Source organism: Crocodylus siamensis, chromosome 11 (genome assembly GCF_052110815.1).
Source record: "Crocodylus siamensis isolate JL-2025a chromosome 11, ASM5211081v1, whole genome shotgun sequence".
NCBI lineage: Eukaryota > Metazoa > Chordata > Crocodylia > Crocodylidae > Crocodylus > Crocodylus siamensis.
Window position 1 is genome coordinate 23,832,890 of NC_143405.1, and position 27,350 is coordinate 23,860,239.

Sequence of the window (27,350 nt, forward strand, 5' to 3'; positions counted from 1 at the left end):
GCCCAGAACTGGACGCAGTACTCCAGCTGTGGCCTGATCAGTGTCACGTAGACGGGGAGGATCACCTCCTTGGACCTGCTCATGATGCATCTGTGCATGCATGACAAGGTGTGGTTAGCCTTACTGACCACGTCTTCATATTGGTGGCCCATGTTCATCCTGGAATCAATAATGACTCCGAGATCCTTTTCTGCCTCTGTGCTGACGAGAAGGGAGTTCCCCAGCTGTAGGTATGCTGCAGGTTCTTCCTCCGTAGGTGTAGTACTTTGTACCTGTCAGTGTTGAATCCCATCCTGTTCTCATCTGCCCACCCTTGTAACCTGTCCAGATCTAGTTGTAGCCTCTCCCTCCCTTCTAGCATGCCCACCTCTCCCCACATCTTAGTGTCATCCGCAAATTTGAACAAGGTGTTTTTCACCCCCTTGTCCAAGTCACTGATGAAGATGTTAAACAGTGTGGGCCCGAGGACCAAGCCCTGGAGGACCCCACTGCCCACATCCCTCCAGGTCAAAAATGACTCATCCACCACCACTATCTGGGTGTGGCCCTCCAGCCAGTTTGTGACCCATCTCACTGTGTAGGCATCGATGCCACAGTCACCTAATTTCTAGTTGTCTGAGCCAATTGCAAAGCACAATCCAAGGTAAACCATACTGTCCAGTCAGGCGGAACACCAGACTGGGAATTAGGAAATCTGGACTCTGTTCCTAGCTCTGCCACTGACGTGTGGATGACCTCTGCCAAGTCACTTGCTCTGTATGGTGATTTGTATCCTAATGCCTTTCTGAATTCTCATACTGTCGGTCCAGTGCCAATGTGACCCTCCCAGTAGTAACAGTAGGAAACTTAGCTGCCACTGTTTCAAGCAGCATGTCATTTAAGCTCTAGTGAAATCCCTACTGCAGGGCTCCACCACAAATGGTACCACTGGGGTGGCACAAGTTATAGTGAGAGTGGAGGCATATGAGGAAGACTTTTTAATGTGGACAGGGCCACTATTTCTTAACCTGAATAACAGATGTAATGATCACCTACCCTTGTAAAAGCTCTGAGATCTAGGGAAGGAAACAAAAGACAACAGGCCTGTGTCCAGACATGCAGCAAATCTGCAGTGTGGGGCAAAACATTTGCTACTGGGATTTCCCAGTAGCAAAAAACCCCCCAAAAAACAAAAACAAAACACCCAGAACACCCCCCCGCCCCCCCCCCCCCCCCCCCCACACACACACAGATGCTGGGCTGTCTAAAGCAATGCTATGGCTACCAGCCAGGCCTCTGTGCTGCCCGACCTGTGCCCCTGCTGTTCCAGGCCACGAGGTAAGACTGCTGGGGCCAGCAAATGACCTCACTGAATGATTTGTATAAAGTGTCACATGTGGCACTGTGCAGAACAGAAGCCACAGAAAGGTATGTGGTCTAATCTGCTTGCCAGTCCTTCCTTTCAACCTTTTTAAAAGGGCTGGTGATCTCTATGGAAACTGACAATTTAGCCAAGGAAGAAGGGGATAATGATTGTTCTCCTTAGCCAGAGAGCTCAAAGTCCACTACAGGAGTGAAGAGATGCTGCCTCTCGTCCACATCCTTTCAGCAGATCAGCATGTTCCCTTGTGTGTGTGTGTGCCAGTGGCAGAGGGCAGCATCCTGCCAGTGAAGAGATAACAGGGGAGGAGTGTCAGCACCTGCCAGAGCCTGTAATAATTAGCTGCAAAGGAATGATGGTATTTAACAGAAACCGAAGCCCTGCATTGTTTTGTTCCCTGGTCCCTGCTCCCACCTTGCTGCTCTGCTCTAAGCACTCATGCAGGCTCACCTGCTGTTCCTGCCATGGAGGTGATCATGTACTGCTGAGCTGCAGACTTGCACCCACCTGCCCAACACAGCAGGCACTCCCTCTGGTTGGCAAGCTGCTGCTGAGTTGAGGCAAAGCTCCCTCGTGCTGGCCTTACTGTCAGTACCACTGTTTGGTTCTAGTCAGTCAGACTTTAAGTGGCATGACAAGCTGGACAAGTAGTGTCAGAGTGCTAAAAAAAATCCTCAAGTCTCAGTCAGCGTGGGGTTGATCCACACGTCATCTGTCAAGGCAGAGCCTTAGCCTCCATTTGCCAGCACTGCCTAGCTATTTATGCCTTAGTGCCTGTCTGTTCTAGAGCATGATGCCATCTCTCTCCTTGTTCTCAGGCTTGCGTACTGCTTAACAGACCTTTGGATGAAATGTCTATTAGGTTCTCAGTGATTCTCAACCATTCTGTTCCATGGCCCCAGAAGCAGCATAATGTAGCTGCCTTATAGATAGCGGCACTTTACAGTAACATAGCGCTATGTCAGGCAAGCTCTGCATGCTGCCAAGTGTAGCTTAGGTCATGTGACACTGCACCCAGGCTAAAAGCTGATGAACTCACATGTGGCATCACATTAACCCAAGGTATACCAGACCTGAGTTTGGAGCTTGAATACATAGAGCAGCACAGCATCTCAACACACCACAGCCTGGTGTTGTGGGGACAGTCTGACAACCTCCCCCACCCTATCCACAACTACTCCATGGTCAACTGCTTAGGACTGGAGAAAGACTGTCTCTCACACTAGTATGCTAGGTGCTGGCATACGAGGGCTCTGTTTCCAGTCTTTCCTCTCTCATGCTAGTTGCATGGCCTCTCTCTTTTGTGTTCAGGCTGGGTTTTGTATCTGCCAATTTCCATCCCTTGTTATGACAACTGCACCTTCATTTGACAAGGGCTTCCCTTAGTTGTGCATATTCCACCGCATTGGGGTGTCTGCTGATGTGTCAGTGCTGGGTGGAGAATTGTAACAGCTCAATTCATTCTTGGATTTGAGTTGTTCTTTCCAATGACTCATCTCTCGGAGTTTCAGATGCTGATCTATCTCCTGAAGGACGGCTTGGTTCTGAGTGGGATGGTTTGCTGCTCTGGTCCATATGCTAGAATTGCTGAGCCTGGAGAGCAAGGGTACACAGATACAGCTCGTGTCTGCTGGGGTTTAATTCTAGACCTAGCACAGACCTACGCACGCTGGCTGACTGTCACCTGTAAAGCTCTATTCCTGAATCGGCAGTCATGGATCATGGCAGCAAACACATAAATAACCAGAAAATATAGACCCACCATCATTTTTATCATATGCACAGCATGCGACCTTCATTCTGGCCCAGCACATTAATTAGATCCCAGCTGTTAATTATATGAACACATGCTATTTCTCAAATCATCCAACATGATATTGTTCTGTTTCATCTGCAGCTTTAGAGATACTTGCAGGAGCCCTGGTTTTCCTTTCTTCTTGTGTTGCACAGAGGCATTAGGGTGACAGGTTTTCATCTGGCAGTGAGGCTGCCTCCAGTCACAGTTCTCAGAGGTCTCCATAGGCAGAATCCTTCAGGAAAAACTGTTCTGACAGCAGAGTGAAATACAGTCCACCCATCACCTGGTGTCCATGGTGTCTGTAGAATCATAGCGCTGGAAGGGAACTCAGGGGTCATACACTGTAATCCCTTGTGCAGAAGCAGGTTTTACAGCACCTCAACCATTCCTTATTCTCTGGGCCAAGAGATAGAGAGGACTTTGCATGGAGTTTTGGTGGTGTTACTCAGGCCAGCAAGACTCATTTTCTTGAGTGCTGCTGCCCTCTACTATATGATTATCACATCCTCCCGTCCTCTTCCAGCAGAATCTGGGCCATCACATGTCAAAAGAGAATTTAGCTTTTCGGAGGAGAGATGGAAGATAAAATGAATAACAAAGCACCTTCTGGATGGCTGTTGTTAGTCACACTCACTTCTGATTAAAGATCATTAAACATGAAATTAGCTCGTTTGTGTTACGGGTCTCCCAGGGGTTCCTTCAATTATGAAGTGCAGATGGCCGGGAACCTGGGGAAATGGCAGCTCTGGCAAGAGGGCAGAGCTGTGCGTGGGGCCTGGAGGGGTGCAGAGAAGGAGCCGGAAAAGGCATGGAATAGAAATGATTTTTGTTCTCTTTCCTTGTTGTTGTAAACCCCTCAGCATTTCACAACAAATCACAGATAATTAATAAGTACATTCCCTTAATGACTAGGCTTTTTAATAACAGAAATTGGAAGATGCCACATCAATTCTTTTTTATTTTCTTTCCCCTTTTCAGTTTTTCCTTATTGCTGTAATTAGAGTCTCAGAGGCTGCTGCAGGAGCCAGCCCCTCTGCAGGGTGTGATACTGACACCAGGGCTTCATGATCCCAGTCCTTCCCAGTGTGCCAATCTGAATCCTTGTCCCTTTTCTAATGCACCAGGCTGAATTGCTAGCTAAGCCTCAGCTTTGATCCAGTGACCCCTCTTAAGTTGTACATTGCTGCAAACCTTGAACCTGCAGTTGCAAGCAGTGCACGCTCTGGAGTGCATGCTGGTGAAAAGCAAGCCAAAGCAAATGATGCCCTGGATTGAAGGGTGGCAGGAAAACACATTCCCAGAACACAATGTACAACTGCAGATTGTTGTTAACCACTTCATGCTGCGAGCTGTGAAGATGGGAGAGCCTGTTGGTATATGGTTCCTGCAGGGAGAGCAAGGAGTCACTTGGGTGAGAGCCCTTGTGGAGAGGGTGTAGCTTCCTAGGGTCTGGTAGAGGTACATAAGGAAACTAAAGCCCCCAACTTGAGAAATAAAACTAAGCCTCCCATCATTTTAGTAGTTATTTAGCACCTTCCCCAGAGGTAGCATCGCCATGGCTTGCAGTATTTCTAGGCAACACTACTTGCTGTTATTTACCTCCAGGGCACATACATCACCACAAGCATGCAGATGCAGGGGTGCACATTTCCCATGGGACAATTAGCAGCCGCACATATTTGTGCTGCAGTTAGTTGTCCCCAAGCATGTGCCTGCATGCATCTCCAGTGCATGGCAAAGGGACCCAAGTGGGGTAGGGGAGGCTGGGGGCAGCACCTGTGCTGCCCCCAGCAGCTTTACATGGAGTTGTGGGGGCCTCCTGGGGCAGCAGCCGTGCCAAGCTGGCCACTCAGAACCTGACCGGAAGCCAGCGTGTGGCTGTGGCCAGCCAGGCACCGAGTTCTGGTGGCACATGCTGTTGTCACATGTGCTGCACCCCTTTTTTAGCAATGTTTTTTCTTTTTGACACCAAGATCTCCCAGTGTCAAAAAAACTGCTGTGTTACTAATGTGCATCACACAGGTGAAATTGGGAAACTGGCCCCACTTGGAGTAGAAGAAGAAAAGTGTAGGCGTGAGGAGGATCAGTGCACTAGTGGCGCTGAGTGTGTGACATGGGGTAGATAGGTCAGTTCTTTGTCAAAGCATGGGAGAGATCCACTGTATGTAGGTGGAAGGCAGTGTAAAAGGAGTTACTGTATCTGGTTGGGTGCCCACCGCACTGGCTGTCATCCCAGTAGATATATATTATACTGCGTGGATGGTGATGGAATTTATCCCATTGTTCAACTGACTGTCAAACCACTTTGTTATGAGCACGGATGGTGTCAGAGCCACGGAGAACAAGGTCCTGTGTCTGACAGTTCAGTTGCAATGCAACATCTTCGAACAGGGACAGCACTTCTCTGTTTGCAGTTCAGATGGCCTTTACAAAACCTTCCCTGCTCCACACTATTGGGGGCATGCTCAGGGCTCGTGTGTGTTACATATTCACGCCTGCTGGATTTGGAGAGCATGTATAACCTGGCAGTGCCCCATCCCAAGTATCCTACAGACCCCTTTGCAGTGCAGACAGAGACCTGCCTGTTGCAACTTTCTACCCAAGCCATGTTAACGCTTGTGCCTGTGCCTGAGACTAGCCCAATCCAGAAACATGGGTACATCAAGAAGGATTTTTTAGTCTCAACAGCCTGTTCAGTTCTTGGTCTCTCTGCTGAAGAGCCAATCATGTGGGTCGTTTAGGAAAAGCTGGATCCTTCCCAGCAGGTGCATGTGTGGAGATGTGTGCGTCTATGTGCACCCCTCTGTGAGCAGGTTATCACTGAACAGTTTCTCTCTCCCCTGCTGCATTTTGGTGTCTGAAGCTCCCCCCATATGCCAGCTCCTTGCTGGGCTCCTTCCCCACTTGGAGTGAAGCTCGGGCATACACCTGTGTAATTAGAAGCAGATGCCCCCACTTAGCAGCAAGGCTGCAGTTTGTCATTCTCTTTCATTGAGGTGACAAGTGAGTCCCACACGGGGCTAAATTGCTGATGTGCTGCAGAGAAGCTAAAAGTAGCATTGAGACTCTGGAGGATTCCATTGCTTTCAGCTTAAATGAATGGAAAAACATGCCTTTCATCTCCATTTACTGACCCAATTGTTGGAGAGTCCAGAGGCCACTGGGGTCATATACTGGAGGCTCCAGAGCTGGCCCCAGAACACAATGGGACGTCAGATGGAGACAGTGCACCTGAGGAGGGAGCCTATAGTCCACACATTGTGCTCAGTGGAAGGTTTTGATTCTCCCACCCTAGGATGGCAGCAGCTCAGAATCCCTGGGCTCACCTGACTTCCATGGGGGGTTGTGGTAAGTTAGCAGTTCCAGCTGCGGAAGAGGCAGGGCCCAAACATGTCTCCTTTGCACTGACATCATTTCTGTATGGCATCAGTGTCACCCAGTACACTCTCAGTTTCATACCTGTAGCAGGCCTTGTCAGGCATTTACCTCATGTCATCATTGTGTAGCTCAGATTATGTCCTCGTAGCCAGAACACAAGATGACACTAATGGGATTTAATAGCTCACACTTGTGCATATATAGCAGCGGCCCAGAGGTACGTATGCTGTCTGCCAGCTTGCTAAACCCTCAAAAGTCAGAAAATGGCCGACTAACCTTAATTCTGACCCCTTGCATTCTTCACAATCATACAATCTTACTTGTATATTTAATACATTTTGTCCTTGTACACACTGATTCCACTGACATGACAGGGCAATATATCTGCAATAATTCAGGGACCCATCTCAGATGCAAGTTAAAGCAGGGAGAGAGTATGTTTTAAACCATTAGCAACCTTTATTACAGCGCTTGCTACTAACCAGGTGTTCTGACATGGACACTGGAGTGCCAGTTTAGCTGGAATGCTAGGAAATATGGGTTTAGCAAGGGATGCTATAAATTATTTTTAATAGGGCCTTATTTTTTAGAAGCATGTGTGAGCACTGAGGAGTGAGCACATGGATCAGATTCTTTCTGTTACTCATGCGTGATATGACTGCAATGGGGTACGGAGGGAGAAATTAGCCAGTCGCATGCTTTTCCCAACATTTTTTGCTACCTGATGCAAGGGTTTTTACAGCCTCTTTAGATCTGATCTTGCAGCATGGCTGCATTGTGTGACTTGAAATTGCTGAGGGATTACCACATCACAAAGAGCACAGAAGCAGTCAATAGGAGATTATAACACCTCATACACTCAAGGTAACATTGAAGTGTAACTCAGGATTATGAAAAAGGAAATGTTTTCATTGCACAAAGTGAGGACCAATGGAAAGCCCATGAGTGATACTCCTGGGAGAGGTTCTGAAACATAAGGACAGGTAATAAATTGGAGAGCAGTGTGTCAGAAAGCAGATGAAATGAATCCTAACCCCCAGGAGCTGGGACCTAAAATTAAGATTGATTTAACTGTGATATAAATTGGAAGGGAGCAGCCGTATTTCAGGGCAGTCTAACTTTGAAGTACCCAGAGGTTGCAGGCCACACAGGCTGTCCCATCAGGGACCATCAGGCTGCAGTAGTGACAACCACAGATTCCCTGGGCTACTCCTGTGCAGCCTGTCCTCACTGCATGCACCGGTGAACCTCCTATCCCGCAACATGTATGGGTGACACCCCCCACTATTATACTGTGTGTGAGTGGGCACCTTCGCACCACCACTACACCATTCATGTGGGCATGTGTACTCCCCTCCCTGGGGCAAGGGGGAGTTAATCTGTCACCCTCTGGGGAAATCAAAGGAAGCAGATGACATGGGGAAGCCCAAAGCACCTGGTGCAGGCAGTGTGCTAAGGGAAGCAACTGCTATGTGGGAGCCCAGGGGCTGCAGATCAACCCTTTCTGGGCTGCCTGCAGCCTGCATGCCTCCAATTAGACAGCCCTGCTCTAGTTGAAAAATATCTAGTAAAATAGTCCACAGCTCTGACACTGAAGGGCCATCATCAAGGACTCCCTGGCTCCAAGTTGCATTCACTGAACAGTCATCAGTGGTGACTGGAGGAGGGGAAGGGCATCCTGCTACCACTGCAGGTTGGAAACCAGGAGTAGGAGAAGTTCAGGAACAGTGCAAAGGGAAGGAACGCTGGAAGAGCTTGTGTGTTTGTGAGCGGCAGGTGTTCCAAACCCTAGAGGCATCTTGTATGTAAGAACTTCATGGCTGTTATCAAGCTATGGGAAAGCAAGGAGAAATTTTTAGTTTCCAGTGAGCCTGTTCTGTCAGGATCTATAAGCTTATGTAAAGTAGACCTTTGCTTTGCTATCTTCATGTAGTTTCTATTCTACCCAATCAGAAGCTATTTTCAGGCAACTAGAAGAGTAGCAGTGGTCTCAGCCTTCATTCTTACCATCATGAATGACGTGGAGTGGTTTCTTGGATCACAGGCAGTCTGCCAGGCTCAGCGTGTCTTTGTAGGTTCCATGGGAAATGATGGAAATTCACTTTAGAATTGGATTGAGCAAAACTCTACAAAATAATCTATATGAAAGAAAAAAACTTGCACTGAGCCTCATTCCCAGGTTGGCTGAAATGACTGAGCAGATCATTTCCCCTTCATTATTTCCATGTTTCTTTCTTTGTGTGACCTAGTTTTCAAAATGGGGTGACTTACATCATGTTCCTAATTCCATATTTAGCTATTCACAGTCAGGGAAATCTGGCTATGGAACAAAGTCCCAATGGAGAGTGGATGAATCTAGACTCTGACCTTCTTTCAGAGATACTGCAAATTCCTCCTCTTTGAAAAAGCCTTCCCACCACAGAAAGAATGATTCTCCCAGTAGTGTCACCCAGTTATCCAACCATCCCTCCCCATAAAAAAATAGCAATAAATTTAAAAAACCTGGAAATAAACTAATCACACACTGACACACACACGCATACCCCATGAAAAATGTTTAACCCAGAAAGGAAGAATGTCAGAAATTCCATAATGTCCACTAGGATTTTTGCAAGCATTATGAATTTTACATGCAGGGTGAGAATGACTAGTGATGAAAGGCAAGAGAAAACCTTCAGAGAGAGGAAAAAAGAGGGATGGGGCCTGATTTCCAAAAGTGGAGATCACTCAGAAGCTTCTAATACTGTCAGCGAGAACCACTAGAAAAATCAGACCAATTTTTAGATGCACAAATATGGATTTAGACAGATTAAGGCAACCATTTTTAAAAGCTGTTGGCCAAAGACGATTGTCTTTTCTCCTGTACTTGATGTGGCTGGAAGGCATTATGGGACACAACCAGTCTTAGTCCCCATCTCCAGCCTAATACATCAGGATTCTCTTCTTTCCCTGGTGCAGCATGAGTGTGTTCACTTAATGATCAAAGAGCAAGTTATTACTGAGATATTCCACACTGCTTCACCTGCAGAAGTCCTGTATGGCTGAGCAGTATATATGCCTCTCCCCACTCTCTCCCATCATCTCGCCCCTTTTCCAAACACTTTCTATAAGTTTTTTCCCATCTTTGCCTCACAGTAATGGGGACAATTCGGTCTAACTCCAACCATCTCTTTCCTAAACCTCTCACGGGGGGAGGGGGAGGACAGAGCAAATGCATTCAGCTGTGGGACTGTTCCCTGGCCCCAATTCCTAGTTAATCTGTGAGGAAGAGGGTACATTCAGTGTTGAATGTTAAAGATAACCTGAGTCCTAATGTGATATGTTTCCTTTCTAACCAGCAGACATCACCCCAGTGATTGTTCTCACCTAAGTAATTTGCTCAGATCTCTTTAAGCATGAGGATCCTGTCAGCTTGCATCTTAGCAATTCAGAGAAGACACAGGAAATCACTTTAGCTGAGTAGATTTTTGTTTAAAGGATAACTCCAGAGCAGGGTTAGCATCGCTAAGCTCTTTGTTCCAGTTCTTACTGGGGTCAGCCCAGTTCTTACTGGGGTCAGCATAATGGCACTGGTAATATTGGCAGCCTCACAAGAAGTTTAATTTTCAGGCATGTAATTTTGCAGATGTAACTCTTAGCCAATGCATAAATGCATTGGTGGTAAAGAATCAGAACCAAGGGATGGCATACATGCCTGATCTGGATGGAGTGGCTTTGTGTACTAAAGGAACTGCATTTTTTCTGGCTGACCAAGGGGCTGTGGTGTGCTGCAAATGGGAGTGGTGAAGTCTTGGGAAGAGTTTGTTATGGTAAGGATGATGATGGACCAGAGAGAGAGACTTGCTGTCAACAGTGAATATCATCCTCAAACTGGAAGGGAAAGACAAGGGAATAGAGTTGATGGGGATTTTATACATATATGAGCTGGAGACAGAACAGGTATTCTGCCTAAGTAAAGAGAGGTGTGAACTGAGAGCACAATGTTAAGTGAAACTTGCCTATAAGCTGCTGTGTAGTTGCCGCATCCACACGAGCATGGATGTTTGTTTCCCTGGGGACAAGAAGCAGAGGGACACTTTGTGCCACTGCTAGTTGTCTCCAGGGAGCATCTGTGTCATGTGCCCCCTGGTACGTGGCAGGTTACCCCGGGTGGGGTAGGGGAGGCTGTGGCCAGCACTGGGCTGGCCTCAGCAGCCTTACTTAGGGTCCTGGGGCCCTCCCAGGGCTGTAGCAGTGGTGAACCTGCCACTTGGAGCCAGGCTGGCAGCTGGAGTATGGATATGCCAGCCAGGCTCCAGTTTTGGGCAGCTCACACTTTCCCGACATGCGCTGCCCTGCTGCTTTTTTTTTTTTTTTTTTTTTTTTTTTTTTTTTTTTTTTTTTTTGGTGCACACAGGTTTTTTTGACCCTGGAATCTCCTGGAGTCAAAACCCCGCTCCATGCTGCTACCTTGCAGCATGGAGCATACCTGAATGCATAGTATGTGGTACCACAGCCGTGTCTGTGGCACCACATACCACATGGCCGCGCGCTTGTCTGGATGCAGCCAGTGGGTGCATCTACATGTACTTTACTGTAGTAGACTAATTAGCTCCACAGTAAAGCATCACTGTCTACATGTGCAACAGTCTTAGGATGCAGTAAGCTAATTAACTCTATCGTAGGATAGTGGAGTACTTTGTTGTGGTGAAATGCATATGTAGATGGTGAGTGGGGGCATAAATTGTTCCCAGTCAGCCCAGCCAGCTGGTGGCCTGCTCCTCTCCAGCTCACATTGCTGCTATCTTGGGCATATGTGTAGACCAGGGGCAGACAATTATTTCAGTTGGAGGGCTACTTACTGAGTTTTGGCAAGCTGTCAAGAGCCACATGGTTAGACCTGCCCCTTGACGGGTGCCCTGGACCCTGGTTGTTATCTTGTGACTGGAAATCCCACCCTCTAACCCCTGACTTTTGCCACCAGAAATCCCTCTCCTTGCCCCACCCCAGAAGTACTCCTTTCAGTAATGCTGTCTTGGAACCAGAAAAATACCAAATTATATGCTAAAAAGTGAACATCTACAACATTCATTAATTTGATTTCAAAAAATATTTTTGTCCTGATTCACATGTGTATGTGTAGTATACACAGAGGTGATAGCACAATAGCTTAAAATGAAGTCTTACTCTTGTATATTGTGGGGGCATGAGGGGTGGGTATAGGTTTGTGGGGGGCTGTGGGTGTGTGGGGGAGGGTGTGTGTATGTGGAGGTTAGGAGATGGATAGGTGTGGGTGTGGGGTAATGGAGCATGAGGGTGTTTATGGGGATATGTGGGGTGTGGGTAGGTATGAGGCTTGTGGGGGCCTGTGTGTGGGGGGAGAGTGGCTGAAGTATGTGATGTGGGGTGTGGGGTCAGCATGTATGGCAGTGTGGTGGGGTGTGAGTGCATGTAAATGGTGGGATGTGCGTGTGGGACTTACCCTATGAACACACACACACTCTGTCATTGCGTGTGTGTGCGCATGCACACACACACACACACACACACACACTCTGTCCCTCTCTCCTTCATTGTACACACACATGCTGTCTCTCCCTCATTGCTCTCTCTCTTTCCCCTCCCCCCGGCCCTGGGGTACCAGCACCGGTCCTGTGCTCCCATGGTCTGGCCATGCAGTCAGGAACAATGTGGTGTAAGAGCAGTCAGCAGGCAGGTAGGGAAGTGCTGAAAGTGGTAGCAGGTGGGTGGGGAGTGGCAGCAGTGGGCATGTGGAGTGCAGCAACAGCTGAGCGAGAGTGTGGGGCCCATGGAGCTGGGATGGGTTGTGCCAGCAGGGACAAGGGGGAGCCAGCCAGGCTCCAGAGCACTTGCCAGCCTGGATCCTGCCCCACTCTGGGCTTTACCGGCGCTGGCCCCACCCAGATGTCACTGCACAAGCTCTTGATTCTGGGTGGGAGGTCTGTAGTAGTCTGCCACCATTGTGTCCCATGTGCCGTGTGCCCCACACCATTTGTTGCCACTCCCCCCCACCCACCTGAAGCTGCTTTCACCACTTCCCTGCCCACTCCTGCACCATGTGGTTCCTGACTGCATGGCTGGATCTTAGGACTCAGCAGGAGCTAGCCCAGCCTGGCCTGGCCCCAAGGACTGGGGCGATCCCCTCTGCCCTTCTCTATGTCCCCCACCCCCACACATTTACTTGAATTTCCCTCTGGTGCAGAGAGGCAGGAACAGCCCCAGGGTCCCAGGCCAAAAGGCTGTGCTAGGTAGAGGCTTCTGGGTGGGAAAGGCTGGGGGTGCAGGTGGGGCAAAATATGGGCTGGGCAAGCCTGGCTGTTGGGTCCTGCCAGCTTCCCCTGCGTCCTACTGCCCCTGTCTCTTGGCATCTTTGACAGACAGCCAAGAGCAGATAAATACAAATTTTCTAATTTTTTAGGGGCCCCAGGGGCCAGATAGAATGGCCTGGCAGGCCATATTTGGCCCGCCCCGGTGTAAATACTGCACCCGGGAGCAGTTTACTCTGGCTCAAACTACACCAGAGTTTATTGCACTGCACTAATTGCATGTATAGATGCTGCTGACAAGCTGTTTGTGAAATTGGTCATTCAACAGGGCATATTTATTCCTCTGTGTGAGTACTGAACCAATGCCAGAGCTTGGTGGTCTTGGGCACTGTGTTACTAACTTGACATCTCTTAGATACAGCCATGACTACTTCAATTGTTAAAGATCCTAAACAAGATCATTACATTTTGTCCTCCTAAATGCCCCTCACCTTTAGTCTCTATTGAATGTTTGACATTCTTCTTCACTACCTGTCCTGTCCTAACCTGCTGTGCACTATTATTGCCATGTGCTGTCAGAAGGTTGCCAGATTCTACCTTGATATGGCTGCAGTGGATGGAACTGCTCCTGTGGAGTATGTACAACGCTTATAAATGCAAAGCACTAACCAGGGTTTTCAAAAACAATCAGTTATTTTGGGTATTGAGCTTGAAGCACAGCAAAGGGGCCTGATTTTCAGGTAGTGCTGAGGGCTCACCAGTGACAGCCACACCCCTTTTCAGGCATGTGAACTTGGACACACAAAACCACTAAGTGAATTTACCCTCAAAGCCATTGTGCATAATAAAATTGCAACAGTGAAAGTAATGTCTTTAGGGACAGACTTTTTTTATTTATATTGACCTGATAACTCTTGATTCTGCCTATTACCAGGCAGTGCCCAGGACTCACCCAACTCATATACAGAGCCCTGTGTGCAGCCCCATATATGCCATGAAGTATGGGTTATAACCATTGAACTCATCATTCTTTTCTATCTGCAACATAGTGCTGCTGCATCCAAACTGCTTAGGGCCAAACCTGTGCTCTGCAGTTGAGGCACAAGGGGAAGTGAAGCAGTTCTGCCCACATTCTTATGTCCTGAGCTGAATGTTGTGCCCTGGCCTTATGTACAGTCCACACCGCAGCTTGGGGCTGCATGCTCCCCCCACAGTGGAAAACCTGTCCTTCTGGTGTTTGCTTACAGCTCCATAAAGCCTCTCTGCTCCCTCCACATTTGAAAGAAAAGAGTTTTTAGCCCAAAGCAGCCAGGGGCTATGCCAATACATGAGCACCCAAACAGTGCTCCCAGACTGTTTTTTGTCATCAGTCCTACATAGTTCTCAGCCCTTTGCAGGTGGGGGTTCTGCTTGGCAATAGAGGGTTTTAACACTCACCCCTCACCCTAGGGTGGAGATAATCCTGCAGCCCTTGGGACATTCCTCCAATGCCATTACCAGGAATAAACAGGCAGTGGGCACCCTTGATCAGACACAAACAGTACAGTAGCCATCAATCACTCTTGGTTCTTCTGTGCAGCATGACATGCAGGTTTGTCCCTACGTCCCAGAGCTCTGATTCTCATCCTGTCCTGCTCCTGCAGCAGCTGCTAGCTCCCTCTCCCCTACCCTCAGTGCATCCAGAGACACACAGGAGTCCCATGCAGATCCCCCAACATCACCAGCTCCTTTTCGCAGCAGGCCACAAAGACAAGATGTCCTGCTATCCCTCTGTCCAACCAGCATCTTCTGCTTTCTCAGCCTCTGCTGATCACAGACTCAAGGACAGGCTGGATGTGTGGTGACTGCCTCAGATGCCCCCAAAGTATGTTTTCTTGCCTTTGTGCTCCAGAAGCCCCATCACTGACCAAGCTTGCTGCATAAAGGTCCAGTCCCTGCAGAAAACTGTGACAGCCAAGCTGACGTGCATTTTTAGGCAGCCCCTTCTCCCACATCCATACATTTTCATAGCTATGTCATGGGGCTTCGTGTGAGCCACTTTGCTAAGAAGGGCCCACAGGGCTTCTGTCACAGATGTGCCCATGTTGCGGGGGGAAGGATTGAGATCCCCATAGGAGTGGGTGGAGTTTCTTGCCTGACCTGCTGTTTTCAGCACAGATCAATTTCCTCTTTAAATAATAATAGTAATAATAATAAAACTCTGTCTGTGAATTCACAGCTCTGGGAAAGAAAGATGGTTTTGTGCAGCAGCTAGGGAAGGCTGATTGAATGGCAGACATGTTAGCACGGCGCGCACTGCCTTCGCTGCTTCATTCAGGCTGTCAGCCCTGCATGCAGAATAGATTCTCCGAGTGCCCTTTAATTACCCCTTTTGATGGAATATAAAATTCTATTTTGACAGTATTACGGCTCTCTGAATTGCCTACCTCTTTATGAATTTTATCAGCTGCCGCATGTCCTAGCACACAGGGAAGAGGAATAGGAGCAGACCTTTTTGCGTAAATAGTTTCTAAATGCCCCAAATTAATGGCATGTATTTCTCCATGGGAATGATGAAACTGTTCTCTATTTTTTCAGTCTGGTTGCTTCTGCTGTTGTCTGGTCTGGGAAGAAGAGTACTTGACTCTTCTAGTCTGCCCCCACCAGCATGCATCAATGCTCTCTTGTGCCTTTAAAATCTAGGATGACATGAAAATTTGAACAAGGATCCTCTATGATGGGATGTCCCCTCATCACAGAGGATCCTTGTGCAAGTTTTTGTAGCATCCTAGATTTTAAAGCTATAAGAGAGTACTGGACTTAATAATACAGACCATAGATTTCTCCCAGCAATTCCTGCCTCAAGACCGGTAACTTGCGGTTGAAGTAAAGCAGCTTTTTTTATGGCTATAACTTCACAACTGACTTTTTGGGGGGCTGTAGCATCACAGCCCCTCTTTGATAATGTAGGCCAATGTCATCAAGGCTATAGCAGTAATGATGAAAGGACAAGTGACATCATAGCCCCTTGTGAGGATGCATCATGATGTCAGCAGAAGGTCAGGCAGGAGTAAAGTTGGGAGGCACCTCTCCTCTGCTGACACTGGTGCTGAGCCTGTGCTGGTAAAGCAAGTGCTACAATTAACACACAGTTTTAGAAACTGGAAAAAAATGTCCAAGGAGAAAGGAGGAAGCCAAAGGCCAGCTCCTATCAATGCAATGGCTCAAGGGTTGGATTGTTTTTAAGTTCCCATATATCCTGTGGGAAATTCCTTCTAAGCAATACCATGTTTCTGTTTGTCTTTGTGGCATATGCCCCATACAGACAGGCAGCAAAAATGCACAGTCCCTCTGAACATATGGGTGATAGAGGGTTTGTGTCCTGCCATCCTGGATTGTATATTAAGCTAACCGGTCCTCTCCCTTTTTCTCTGTAGGAGGAGGATATTGAATACTACGACTCCAAGGCAGACACCGAATATGTAAGTACAATCCCTGCACCCTAGGTCACATGTCCTAGCTGTGTCATGAGCAGAGGGTACATGTGGACTGATGCTTTCCTTTGTCTGCCCTTCTCATGCACTTCCTACACACACTCAGGGCATCGTGCTACTGAGGAAGCTGTGGACATAGCAGAGCTCAGGTCTGGGGACTAAGGGGAGAAAAGTGAGCATAAGCAACTTGAGTTGGGGGCCTGCTTTTCTCGCTCTGTCACCTACAAAGAGGATCTCTTAGGGTCTGCAAAAGCCACTCCACCCAGTGGGTCACCTCCAACCCACAGCCTGGGGAGGCTTTCTCCTCTTCTTCGTACACTCCTTCTGTTCCACACAAAGCTCTGCCCTGCTGTCCCATGTGAGCCTGTGCCCAGGCTTCAGTGGCCCATCAGCCAGAGCCAGGTGCACTTTCGCTCAGGCAAGTCACTTCACTGCCTAAGAAAGTTTCTAAAATTAAAGCTGGCATCTGAAATTCAAATGAAGAGCAAAGCTTTAATTAGAGACTGAATCTAATTCTCTAGCCCCCCTCCCAGCAAAGCCATCCTGTGATTCTGGCAATCAGTGCTTTAAATATAAACCAGACAGCTTGAATTTCCCTGGGCTCCCAAGGGGGTCGGCATTTGCCAGATACTTTTGTGATGATAGCACTTAAACGGTGCTTTGTCTGTTCAAAGCACTTCACAAGCATTAGCTGTTGCCCTGTTTCACCCCAGAGGTGGCTGCATTTTACTGGAAGGTGATAGGTTACCTAGGTATGGAGCTTGTAAAGTACCTTGGGATCCTTCATAAAGAGAGTTGCTCTATAAAAGTCAGACAGTTTGCTTGATTATCCTCTCAGCTGTGAGCTGCTGTAGTGGGGAGGTGCACTCAGTGTGCCCTCCAAGTTGGATGGAAGCCATAAGGCAGCATTGGCTTCTGCTTCTCACAGAGCTGCTTCCCCATAGACTTTATGGGGTTAGCACTGAAGATGGGGGAGGGAACATCTCAGGAAGGCGTGGGATAGTAAATAGCCTTTGCCATGCCTGCCCCTGTCAGCAGTTAATGCAGATTGTTGCCATCCCATGGCTTTTCTGTAGCATGTGTGATTTTGATTCCTGATGAGGAGGTTCCACATCACAAGAGCTGTGGTGCTGCACAGATGCTTATTTCCACCCTCAGCAGAGAAGTCAAGGGACAAAGGTCCCTGGAGATGGAGCTTCCCTCGCTGCTGGAGGTGACACTCCTGAGTCATGGGTTAGGCCCTGCTGCTTCTGCTGACATTCTGGTGACCCTGCCCACCCTGCTGCTGCTTCCCTCTCCAGGGCTGTCAAAGCTGGAAACAGCAGGAGATGATGGGGTTTGACTGAGACAGACCCTTGTGAGCCAAATGCTCTATAAATTATTTGACATAAAAAATGGCTGCCTAGCCATGTTAGCAGCACAAAGCCTGACTGAGTATTGCCTAGACAGCAGTGAGAAGTGTTGCTTTCTGAATGCCAGAACAGTTTATTTACATAAGGCCAAATCCTGATGACCTTACCCAGATTTTCCTTCCTATGTTTGTGAGTATACTGTGTTTGAAGTCAAGAAGAGCTCTGATGGACTGAGAAGATGACAGTAAAACCAGGACATAGTCCTGAGCGGTTGTGAAATTCCCTGATGTGAGAGGTTGGTTTAATTCCTCACTCATCCATGAGAACATTTGCAAATCCTGAAAGTTCAGTGAATTTGTAGTAAATTGTAGGATTTCCCTTTTGTTATATTTCTAACATGCTTCAGGTTGCCCAATATGGAGGCAGAAATGAAGTCATGTGAAGTCTCACACCACATATCCTGAACAAGAAAAAGCTGCAATGAGCAGCTTACAAACCCTCCATCATTGCCTGAAACTGATTTATTCAAACTACTCACTGAATACTTTATAAATATACATCCAGAAGGTGAGGCTGGATTCTGAGCTAGTCAAAGACCTGGGCTTGGCCTGAGAAATGGGATTCATCCAGCTCTAGAATTTATACAAACATTAAGCAGTTTAGTTCCAAACAGCGCATCATATATTCAGATCTAGCTCTTCCGTCACAGTAGCTTTGAAATAACAAGAAAGAAGAGTGCCTGAGGGCCAGTTCAGATCAGATAAGATCAATTTCTTCAAAGTGCGGCTGCTGACAAAAGCTGTGGCACCTTTTTCCCCTGCTGACGCATCAGGGAGTCACACAGCCTGCCCCTCCTGTCCTGGGAATAGGAAGTTTGACAGGAACTTGCTAGTGGAGGAATCAATAAATGGTGATGACAAAAGGCATGACTTCCTTTTAGGGGAAGTCGGAGACTCTGTCAGCCCCTGTGAATATTTTGGGAGAGGAAAAGCAGAGGTGAGGTAGATGTTTTCATGAAAGAGAAGATGAGGCTTTGTTTTTTATTCACAGATCTCTTAACTTCAGAGGGCCATATTTGCATCATTCATGTTCTTACTGATCTCAAATTACCTTCAAGGCGACATGGCAGCTCTATCATCGGCTAAGATGTTTAAAATCACATTGGATAAGGATCATTGGTGACTCAAGCAGTGATACCCATAGTTAAGGTTGCTTGACACTACCAGCATAAGACTTCATATTCAGTTGCTTAGCGTGTTCCCAAATCATAAACATTTAGCTGAAATTTTTCATGCTGGATTGAGTCTGGGGCATAGTCTTTACTTTTATGATCTCATACTGTTTAGCCCCCAAACCCTTTCCTCCCCTTAGTACTCAGCAATGATCCGAGTTTTCCTTTTGCTGCAGAAAAATGTGGATTTTCTTATTTGAAGGAGAAAAACATGGGTTTTCCTCTTTAAGGAAGAAAACCATGGGAAACTGTGGCTATTTATAGCACTCTCTCTCTCTCTCTCTCTCTCTCTCTCTCTCTATATATATATATATATGTATGTATGTATGTATGTATATAGTGGCATGTCATTTTAATTGTGGAAAACATGGATTTGGGGTTTTTTAATCAGAATTTGTGTGTGGGAAGGGTGTTAATCAGAGAGTTTGCCATTTTTAAACAAAGGAAACAGTGCTCACTTAATGAGAAGTTTGTTGATGTTTTACTTTCTCTTCATTGTGTGTGTAGTGTTGGGGCATTTATTTACTGCACTATATTCAAACCCTACTCTGAAGACAGAATTATTCCTTTCATCATGGGCTTTTCTATGTCGTCAACATCACTGTAATGTGGGCCTTGCCACCACTAATGAAATCGGTATTACAGCACCCCTCTGTGTTGAAGGACTAATATTATTCTTAAATTGCAGAGGGGGAACAGGGGCACCAAGTCATAAATGGCAAAAGCATCCTAAATAGCAAAATGTTGCTGGCCCAGTCTAAGAAGTACAAGACCTGGTTTTCCAAAATACTTAGCATCAGCTAGTACTAGGGCTAGGGACTGGAGTTGCACATAAATCAAGTCATCAGAAACTGGTTTAAACACATAACAAAACAAAAGTTCAGTGCACATAAACCAGTTTCAAAATGGCTAAAACTGGTTTAAGATAAATCTGATTGAGTGTAGTACCAGACTTAAATGATTTAGATCAAACCAGTTTATGAAACTTCTGTCCCAGACCCCTTCCTGTTTCAAGTTAAACCATAGTCCCCCTGGATGCTTTGCAGCTCTGGCCTGGGCTGTGCTGACTGCTCAAGGAAAGCAGTGTTGGCCCTTCCCCTCTGCTATCTAGCCAAAGCAGTGAGAGCTGGCTGACAAAGGGCTAGGGGTGAGAAACCCAGGTGGGGATGCAGCCAGCATGCCTGCTGGACTGGAGTGGGTAAGGGCATGGGCCTACAGGCTCAGGTGGAGGGGAAGGAGGAGAATTAGAAATTTACATGAGCAATAAGAGCAGTCACATTATATGGGATTAAAAAATCTGAGGACTATAAACCTTCTTGTTTTGGGGTGATAGCCAACCACTGACTAGCAAGGAGGAGAAGAATCTCATTTTATTTAGAGTAGGTCCACCATGTTTTTCCCATTTGGAAAAGACTGAGTTTGCCTACAAAAGCATTTGCAGAACTTGGGAAATTGAGAGGCTGGCAGCACTGTCATGAAGCAGGGGCACTGAAACACCATGAAAGCCTATCTAAAGCTTTCACTTCTGCAACTTACTTGAGACTTGGCCTACAGCAGTCCCTGAGAATTGAGATCTGGGCATCTCCTGGGAAGAACCTGTTTATTACTTTCTCATGTGCTTTGGCTTAATTAGTAGGATGTGCTTTCAACCAAAGTTACGTAGGATTCATCCAGGCCTCTGGCTGTGGTAACAGAAGATGGTAGGCCCCAATGATAGAAAGGCGATCCTGAATACAAGAACCAATCTGCTTTCCAATAGGTGAGGGTGCCTACAATGTTAGCAAGGACATTCATAGGGTTGTAGGCTTAGGATGATTGAGAAATGGTCTGCTCCAGGATATTGCTCAAAGAGGGTTTGCTCAAATTGCTCCAGCAGGTTTGCTGTGCGTTTTTGTGCAGCCCTTGGGGAACAGTGGGAATTGCTGTTTCTCTGTCCCCAGGAGTAAATTGTCGCTACAGGAACATCTGCATCTTTCAACACCGGGGTGCAGATTGATCAAGTATGAGTGGAAGGATGCTGCTACAGGTGGTGATGCCTTGTAGTTTCAGATCCTTATAAGGGCTCTGTCCCCCACACTAGATATCGCTGCTTGTGAAAAGCTAGTGGCTATCTTAACAATGTGGGGACCAAAAGGAACTTAATTTCTGGCCAATGAAACAAACAAAGGCAGTGGTTTGTATCTATGCCAATGGCAGCGCTCTGAATCGCTTCCTCTTTGGGCTTCACCACTCTTATTTTTTTATTTATATCAAGATTTTCAGTACCCTATTGAAAACGCTTATAATTTTCCATGGATAGGACACTAGCTATTAACACTATTACTGCTTCCCAATGAAATCCCAGATAATTTAATTCCAACTAAAATAAAAGAAAGAAAAGATGATGAGATTAAAAAAAAATGATATCAGGATGCATGCAATTGAACCAAGTAGCAAAACCCATCTTTTCTTTATTTAGTTCCATTTTTCAGATTTAAATTGAGCATGAGCTCCCTGAAATGAAGTTAGTTCTAATAGACAATGCCTATTCAGTGAAACTGTGACTTTATTCATGAGCCTTATGCTAGGCTTAAATGTGGGGGAAAATAGAACTGCGTTTCCCATTCATTTTGCCTGCACTTCAGCTCTGCTCTCATCTTCAACATGCTTTTAATTTAATTTAATTTTTTTTCCCATCTGAGCTGGGTATACCAGAAGACTCGCTCAGGGACCTCATGATACTCCGAATGTTTACAGAAGTCAGGAACTTTTTGCCTCTCCTCTTCAGCAAGGGAGGCAATGTTTATTCATAGAGTAGCGCTCAACTAACATTCTCTGCTGGATACCACTGGTGGAGCGATTGAAAATTATAGTTATTTTCCTGACTTTATTATTGTGTTTATGACAAGGGACAGTGTTCAGACCATAACTGGAGCCAACCTCTTCTGGGACAGATCCCCAGCTGGAGTAAATCTGTACCACTTCATTGCAGTCAGCGGAGCTGTGGAGGTTGACACTGCTGAAAGACCTGGCCCATTATCCCATAACACACAAGTTAATTTTTTTGCCACAGATCAGTGGTAAATCATTAAGGTCCACAATTATCAAAAAGCAGTCAGGCCTTTTTGCAGTTGCTCCTTTTATGACTGGGACAGAGCAGCTACTACACATTTGTAGGTACGGACTGATGACATCATTCTGTTGGACCTTTCTGGTGTTATGATCCCCGTGTATCATCCAGTGTTCCAGCTCCATGCCTTAGCTTGACACATGTAAGCTTTGATTCACTTATCTTTTTATCCTGCCTCGTGCATTTGTATAAATGACTAGTCAACATGAGAAATCACAACAGACATCTTCTCACTCTGACCTTTTATATACAAGAAGCAGAGTGTGAAAGTTGTAGCTGTAGATACAGCAAGTCTAGAAATAGCACAGCTTCCAGATAGGTTTCCCTTTCTCTGTGCCTCACTGTTTATAGCTGTGGAGGAAATTAAGCTTCTAAAAGAGTGACTGTGCACATGGCAGATCCTACAAACCTGAAAGCTGCCATTTCCATCACCGGCAGGTTGTATAATTGTGCTGCAGTCCCTCATGTAAAGAGATGCAGTGCATGGCTTTCCTTGACCTTGCCATTCTAGTCCGTTCTTTGTTAATGCTTCTTCCTAACTGAGGGAACAAACTATCACAGGCTCCAAGGTCTCCCAGCCTCAGTCATCACACAGCCCTCTACTTGAGGAGTGCTCCGCTTCTTCTCTGTTTCCTTCCCCTTCCTGTCTCTGATACAGTCCTGGCCTTTCAGCCTTCTCCTCACTTGCAGGGTGAATTACATGGAGTAACACTGGATTCCAGAAATAAAAGCTCCCCACTTCTGCATTCAGGGGAGGACTCAGGACTGGAACAATTTGTATTGCTGTCACTGGCCCCCAGACAGGAAGGGATGGTTGACTTTCTGAAAAAGCATGGTTGGTGCTGCCTGCAGGGCGCACTCCAGCATTAGAGCATCAGTTATTTTTCTAGGGCCCCACTACTCTCCCCAAAGGCTAAGAGCCTCATTCAGGGGGCAGATAAAGATCTGGTGTTCTCAGCATGTAAATGATCCCAACTTAGCCTCTCCCCCTCCCTGCCACAGTCCCTTGGATTCTGTTACACTCAGATTCCTTTGAACTTGCACTCACTCTGCTACAGCTCTGCCACATGAGCCCAGAGTTCAGTCCTGAGTCTGAGTGGCAGGAGCCTGATGTGATATCAGTTGTCTGCCAAGGAGCCAGAAGAAGTAATCAGCTAAAGTAATCACCACTCTCAACTTGACCTTCCACCACCTTTTCCTTCCTGGTTTTTCACATGCTGCCCCTCCCTCCAGCCTCTTGGCATGTAAGGAATACCAACTGAAGATCTCATGGACTACTTTAGATTGAGCAGGTCACTTCCCAAGGTGGAACAGGGCAGGTTGTGTATCATTAGGTGGGAAGAAGCCCCAAGCTGCTGCAGCTAACAGGCTGGAAAAAACTGTAGATCACATCAGCCTAGACCGGTGGTGCTCAACCTCCAGCCTGAGGGCTGCATCTGACCCATGGAGCCATGTCATCCAGTCCATAGGTCCAGAAATTTTGCAGCAGGGGAGTGGTAGCAGCCACCATTCCTCTGCTGCCAAATTTCCAGACCCTGTGGGAAGCCACACGGGCCAGCTGATATGGTCCCATTCACGGGATCGTGCCAACACAAAGAATCAGTCTGCACCTAGATCTGGCATGTGGGGTTGGTCCACAGCTGGATCTGGTGCATGGGGTAGCTCCATGGCCAGATCTGGTGTGCTGGATCTCACCTGCAGATCAGCTCTGCATCTCATCCTGCACAGGATCCAGCCAATAGACTGACCTTGCCAGTGGGATCTGGCCTGTAGACAAGCCCTGCGCCAGATAGGTTAAGCTCCACTGGCTCAGACCTCCTTCAAGTTGCCTCTGAAGATGGCCACAAGGGTGCCACCTCATGATCAAGCCTGTTGTTCCCTACAGTGCCAGGGAGCATTTGTGCTAAAGATGCATTTCCCATACAACAGCATTGCAGTATATTGTCTCCTTGACACCAGCACATCCTTGCTTTGGTGTTATCATCTATTTGTCATGAACTGCTGCTGGTCCAAGTCACGTATTTGCAGGAGGTGAGGTTACGTGTGGCCTGAGGAACTGCTATTTGAATTTCTGTGTGAATCTGGCATGGTAAATCACATCCACGTTACTTAATTAGTCATCATAAACTAAGTAAGGAAAATTAAACTAGGAGTATTTTTAGCAGATAAACGCCAATTACATGGACAAACATCCAGAAATTTAAATTGGGTTGGAGTTTAAGGAAGGGTGTGGTTCATGTTTGGATTCAGCGGTATCCTTATTTCATGAGTAGCTCTGATTAGAGTTCAGCCTCAGACGTGAAGATCTTGAGAGATGAACTGAGAATGTGCTCCTTAGGAGGTTAAGTGCTACTAGAAACCATAGGGATGGGAATGGGCTAGGATCTCAGATCCCTTGTGTCCCAAAATATGTAGGGTGTAATGCTGTTATGAATATTATGACCATTATGAATAAAGCTGGACCACATTTTCCATATAATATTTTGCTAAAAAATGCAGTTTTCAGTGTAAGAGAAGCTTACAATTTGGGTTTGGATTCAGTCAACAGTTTCAACTTCAGAAAAGGGGCAGGGATGGAATTTTGGAAAAGTCAAAACACTTTATTTTCTTTGGCTTTTCATTTAGAAGCAATATTTTAGTTAGAAACTTAGCTTGATTTCATTTTAAAAAGAAACATTTTTGGTTTGAATTAACCTGAAATAATTTTTTTTTTGGCTTTTGGTTTAGCCATCACACTGAAAAATCAACTATTCCCACACTTTTCATTATGATTTGCATATCTGACCTGCAAAGCACAGGCTAGTGAGCACCTGCATAAAGTCCACAAGGGCCAGGTAGGCAAGAGAATCTCTTGTAAAATAAGGTGTCCAATCTTGTCTTGAAAGTTAAAGAGTTCTGGTTTGGGGCCATCTCTACTTCTGAGAGCAGCTTTACAACCTGTGCAACTGGGCTGTAGTTAAGGATAAAGATGAGCTTAAGGCATGGACCTATGACAGTGTATTGCCAAGGGAAGAATAGGACTGGCTCTGAGGGGGTCAAATGTGCTTTGTTAGCAAGTATTTATCCTCTTCTTGGACCGTGACCTTGTCTTGGTGGAGAGGCTTGTGTGTTTGAATGACCCTCAGATCTATGTTGTCTGGAGTCTTGTACTCCTGGTAGGGCCTCTCCCAGTGAACAGGTTTAAGGCAGGGTCCCAGTCTAAGCATGGTCCAAACTCCTGAAGACCTCAGTGGTGGAACAGGTGTACTTGAGGACCTGCTGGTTCTCAGTGGCTGTGAAGGTGGATGAGGGCTGAAGTGGGATGGAGGTCTCCAGTTGTCTTGGACATCCTTGCCACTGGGTTCAGGGCTCCTTCCTGTCAAGTTTGTGTGGTTGTTGCTTGCACACTGGCTTCTCCACATTAAAAGATGTCATGTGCAGGCCTCTACGAGGGATGTTAACATCTCCCACAAACCAAGTCCTGCATCAGCAGACAAATGGCAGTGGGGTCAGGAACTGTGATCTCTGAGAGTCCCTATCGCAAATCTGCGTGTGGGTGGCAGTTGTGTGATGTTCATTTTGCACTTACCAAGACAGAAGTACAATTCAGCAGTTACGGCTGTGACTGAGCAGTCCCCATTAGGATCCCCTCTGCTCATCCTGAATGGGGAAGGGGCTAGAAAAGGTGCCCTAAACATAGGCTGTCTCAAATCCTCCTGGCTGGATTGCTGCATCCAGTGGGATCGCTCTACCTGCAGCCAAAACCAACAAAATAAAGTACTGAATTTGCCACATGGAACGTCTGCACTCTCATGGACTCCCCAAACAGTAAGTGTCTTGAAAGAAGAACTGCTATAGTAGCTAGAGAACTTGCAAGATACGACATCGATATTGCTGCCCTAAGCGAGACCTACTGAGCAGATGAAGGCCAGCTGAAAAAAGGAGAAGGTGGTTACACCTGTTTTGGAAAGGAAAGTCACCTAAAGAGAGGCACATTCACAGGGTTGGCTTTGCCATTAAGAACAAAATTATTAGTCAGTTTTCAGAAATCCCAGTGGGCATTAACGAATGCCTTATGACTCTCCACCTCAAGCTCAGTAACAACCAGCATACTATGGTCATCAGCGCATATGCCCCCACACTTGACAATGAAGAAGTCAACAAGGAACAGTTCTACTGAGCTCTTGACACAGTCCTGACTGCCACTGCCAAGGATGATAAGCTCATCCTCATGAGTGACTTCAGAGCAAGCGTTAGGTGACACTTGGGACTCTGGAGTGGCAGCATTGGGAAAGAAGAGGTGGGGAAAAGTCAATTCCAATGGTATCCTCCTCCTCAACAAATGTGCAGAGCATGACTTGCTCATCACGAATACTATCTTCAGGCAGAGTGACAAATATAAGACCACTTGGAAACACCCACACTCCAATCACTGGTACCTTCTTAACTATATTGTTGTCAGAGCCCACGATCATAACAATCATTGTATCACGCAAATCCTGAGAGGTGCAGCTGGCTGTTGGATGGACCACCACTTAGATCAATCATGGACATGGAGCTTGCACCACAACACCATAAACAACCGAAAGGAATGGGGATGAGATTTAACGTCAAGGTACTCCAAGACCAAGCTAGATGCATGGCTCTTCAGCAATGCATTACTGAGAGGCTCTCTCACCTACCTGATAACATCAAAGACATTCAGGCACATTGGGAGGAACTTAAAAATGTTATTCACAAGGCACGTGCTGAATCAATTGTATACTCCGGTTACCATCACCAAGATTGGTTTGATGAGAATAATGGGAAAATCCTAGCACTTACCCATCAGAAGAGAACCACGTTCTGCAGTTGGCAAAATGAACCCTCCAACCAGCAAAAACAAGAGGCTTCCCACTAGCTTAAAGATGTCTCTCACTTAATATTGGGAAGACCAAGGTGCTCCACCAGCTTGCCCCAGCACAAGCTGCCCCCCACCCTACTAATCACCATTGGTGGAGAACCCCTGGAAAATGTTGAGCATTTCCCATTCCTTGGTAGCCACGTCTCCCAGTCAGTCACTCTTGATGCAGAAATTGAACATAGGTTTTGTTGTGCCAGCATACCCTTCAGAAAGCAGCTTTGCTGGTTTTTTACTGATTGAGATCTACAGCTGGAAACTAAGATTCTGGTCTACAATGCAGTGGTTATCTCCACGCTCCTGTACAGGTGTGAGATGTGGGTAACATATTGAAGCCATCTTAAGTGCCTGGAATGGTTACATCAGCAGTGTCTCAGGAAAATCCTTTGCATTATATGGGAAAACCACTGCACCAATGCCAGCTTCATCTCTACAGCTAACATAACCAGCACTGAGGTGAAGATCATGAAACATCAACTCTGCTGGGCTGGCCACTGTGTGCGG

General features: G+C 46.7%; 1 protein-coding gene across 1 annotated transcript in view; it reads left to right on the top strand.

The window, feature by feature from the left end:
* The window catches only part of CACNA2D2 (calcium voltage-gated channel auxiliary subunit alpha2delta 2), a 719,777-nt gene that overhangs the window by 473,704 nt on the left and 218,723 nt on the right, over positions 1-27,350 (top strand). The window contains exon 5 of the mRNA XM_090021767.1: positions 16,219-16,263. Coding sequence (XP_089877893.1) covers positions 16,219-16,263 — 45 coding nt within the window. The remainder of the gene's footprint in view (positions 1-16,218; positions 16,264-27,350) is intronic.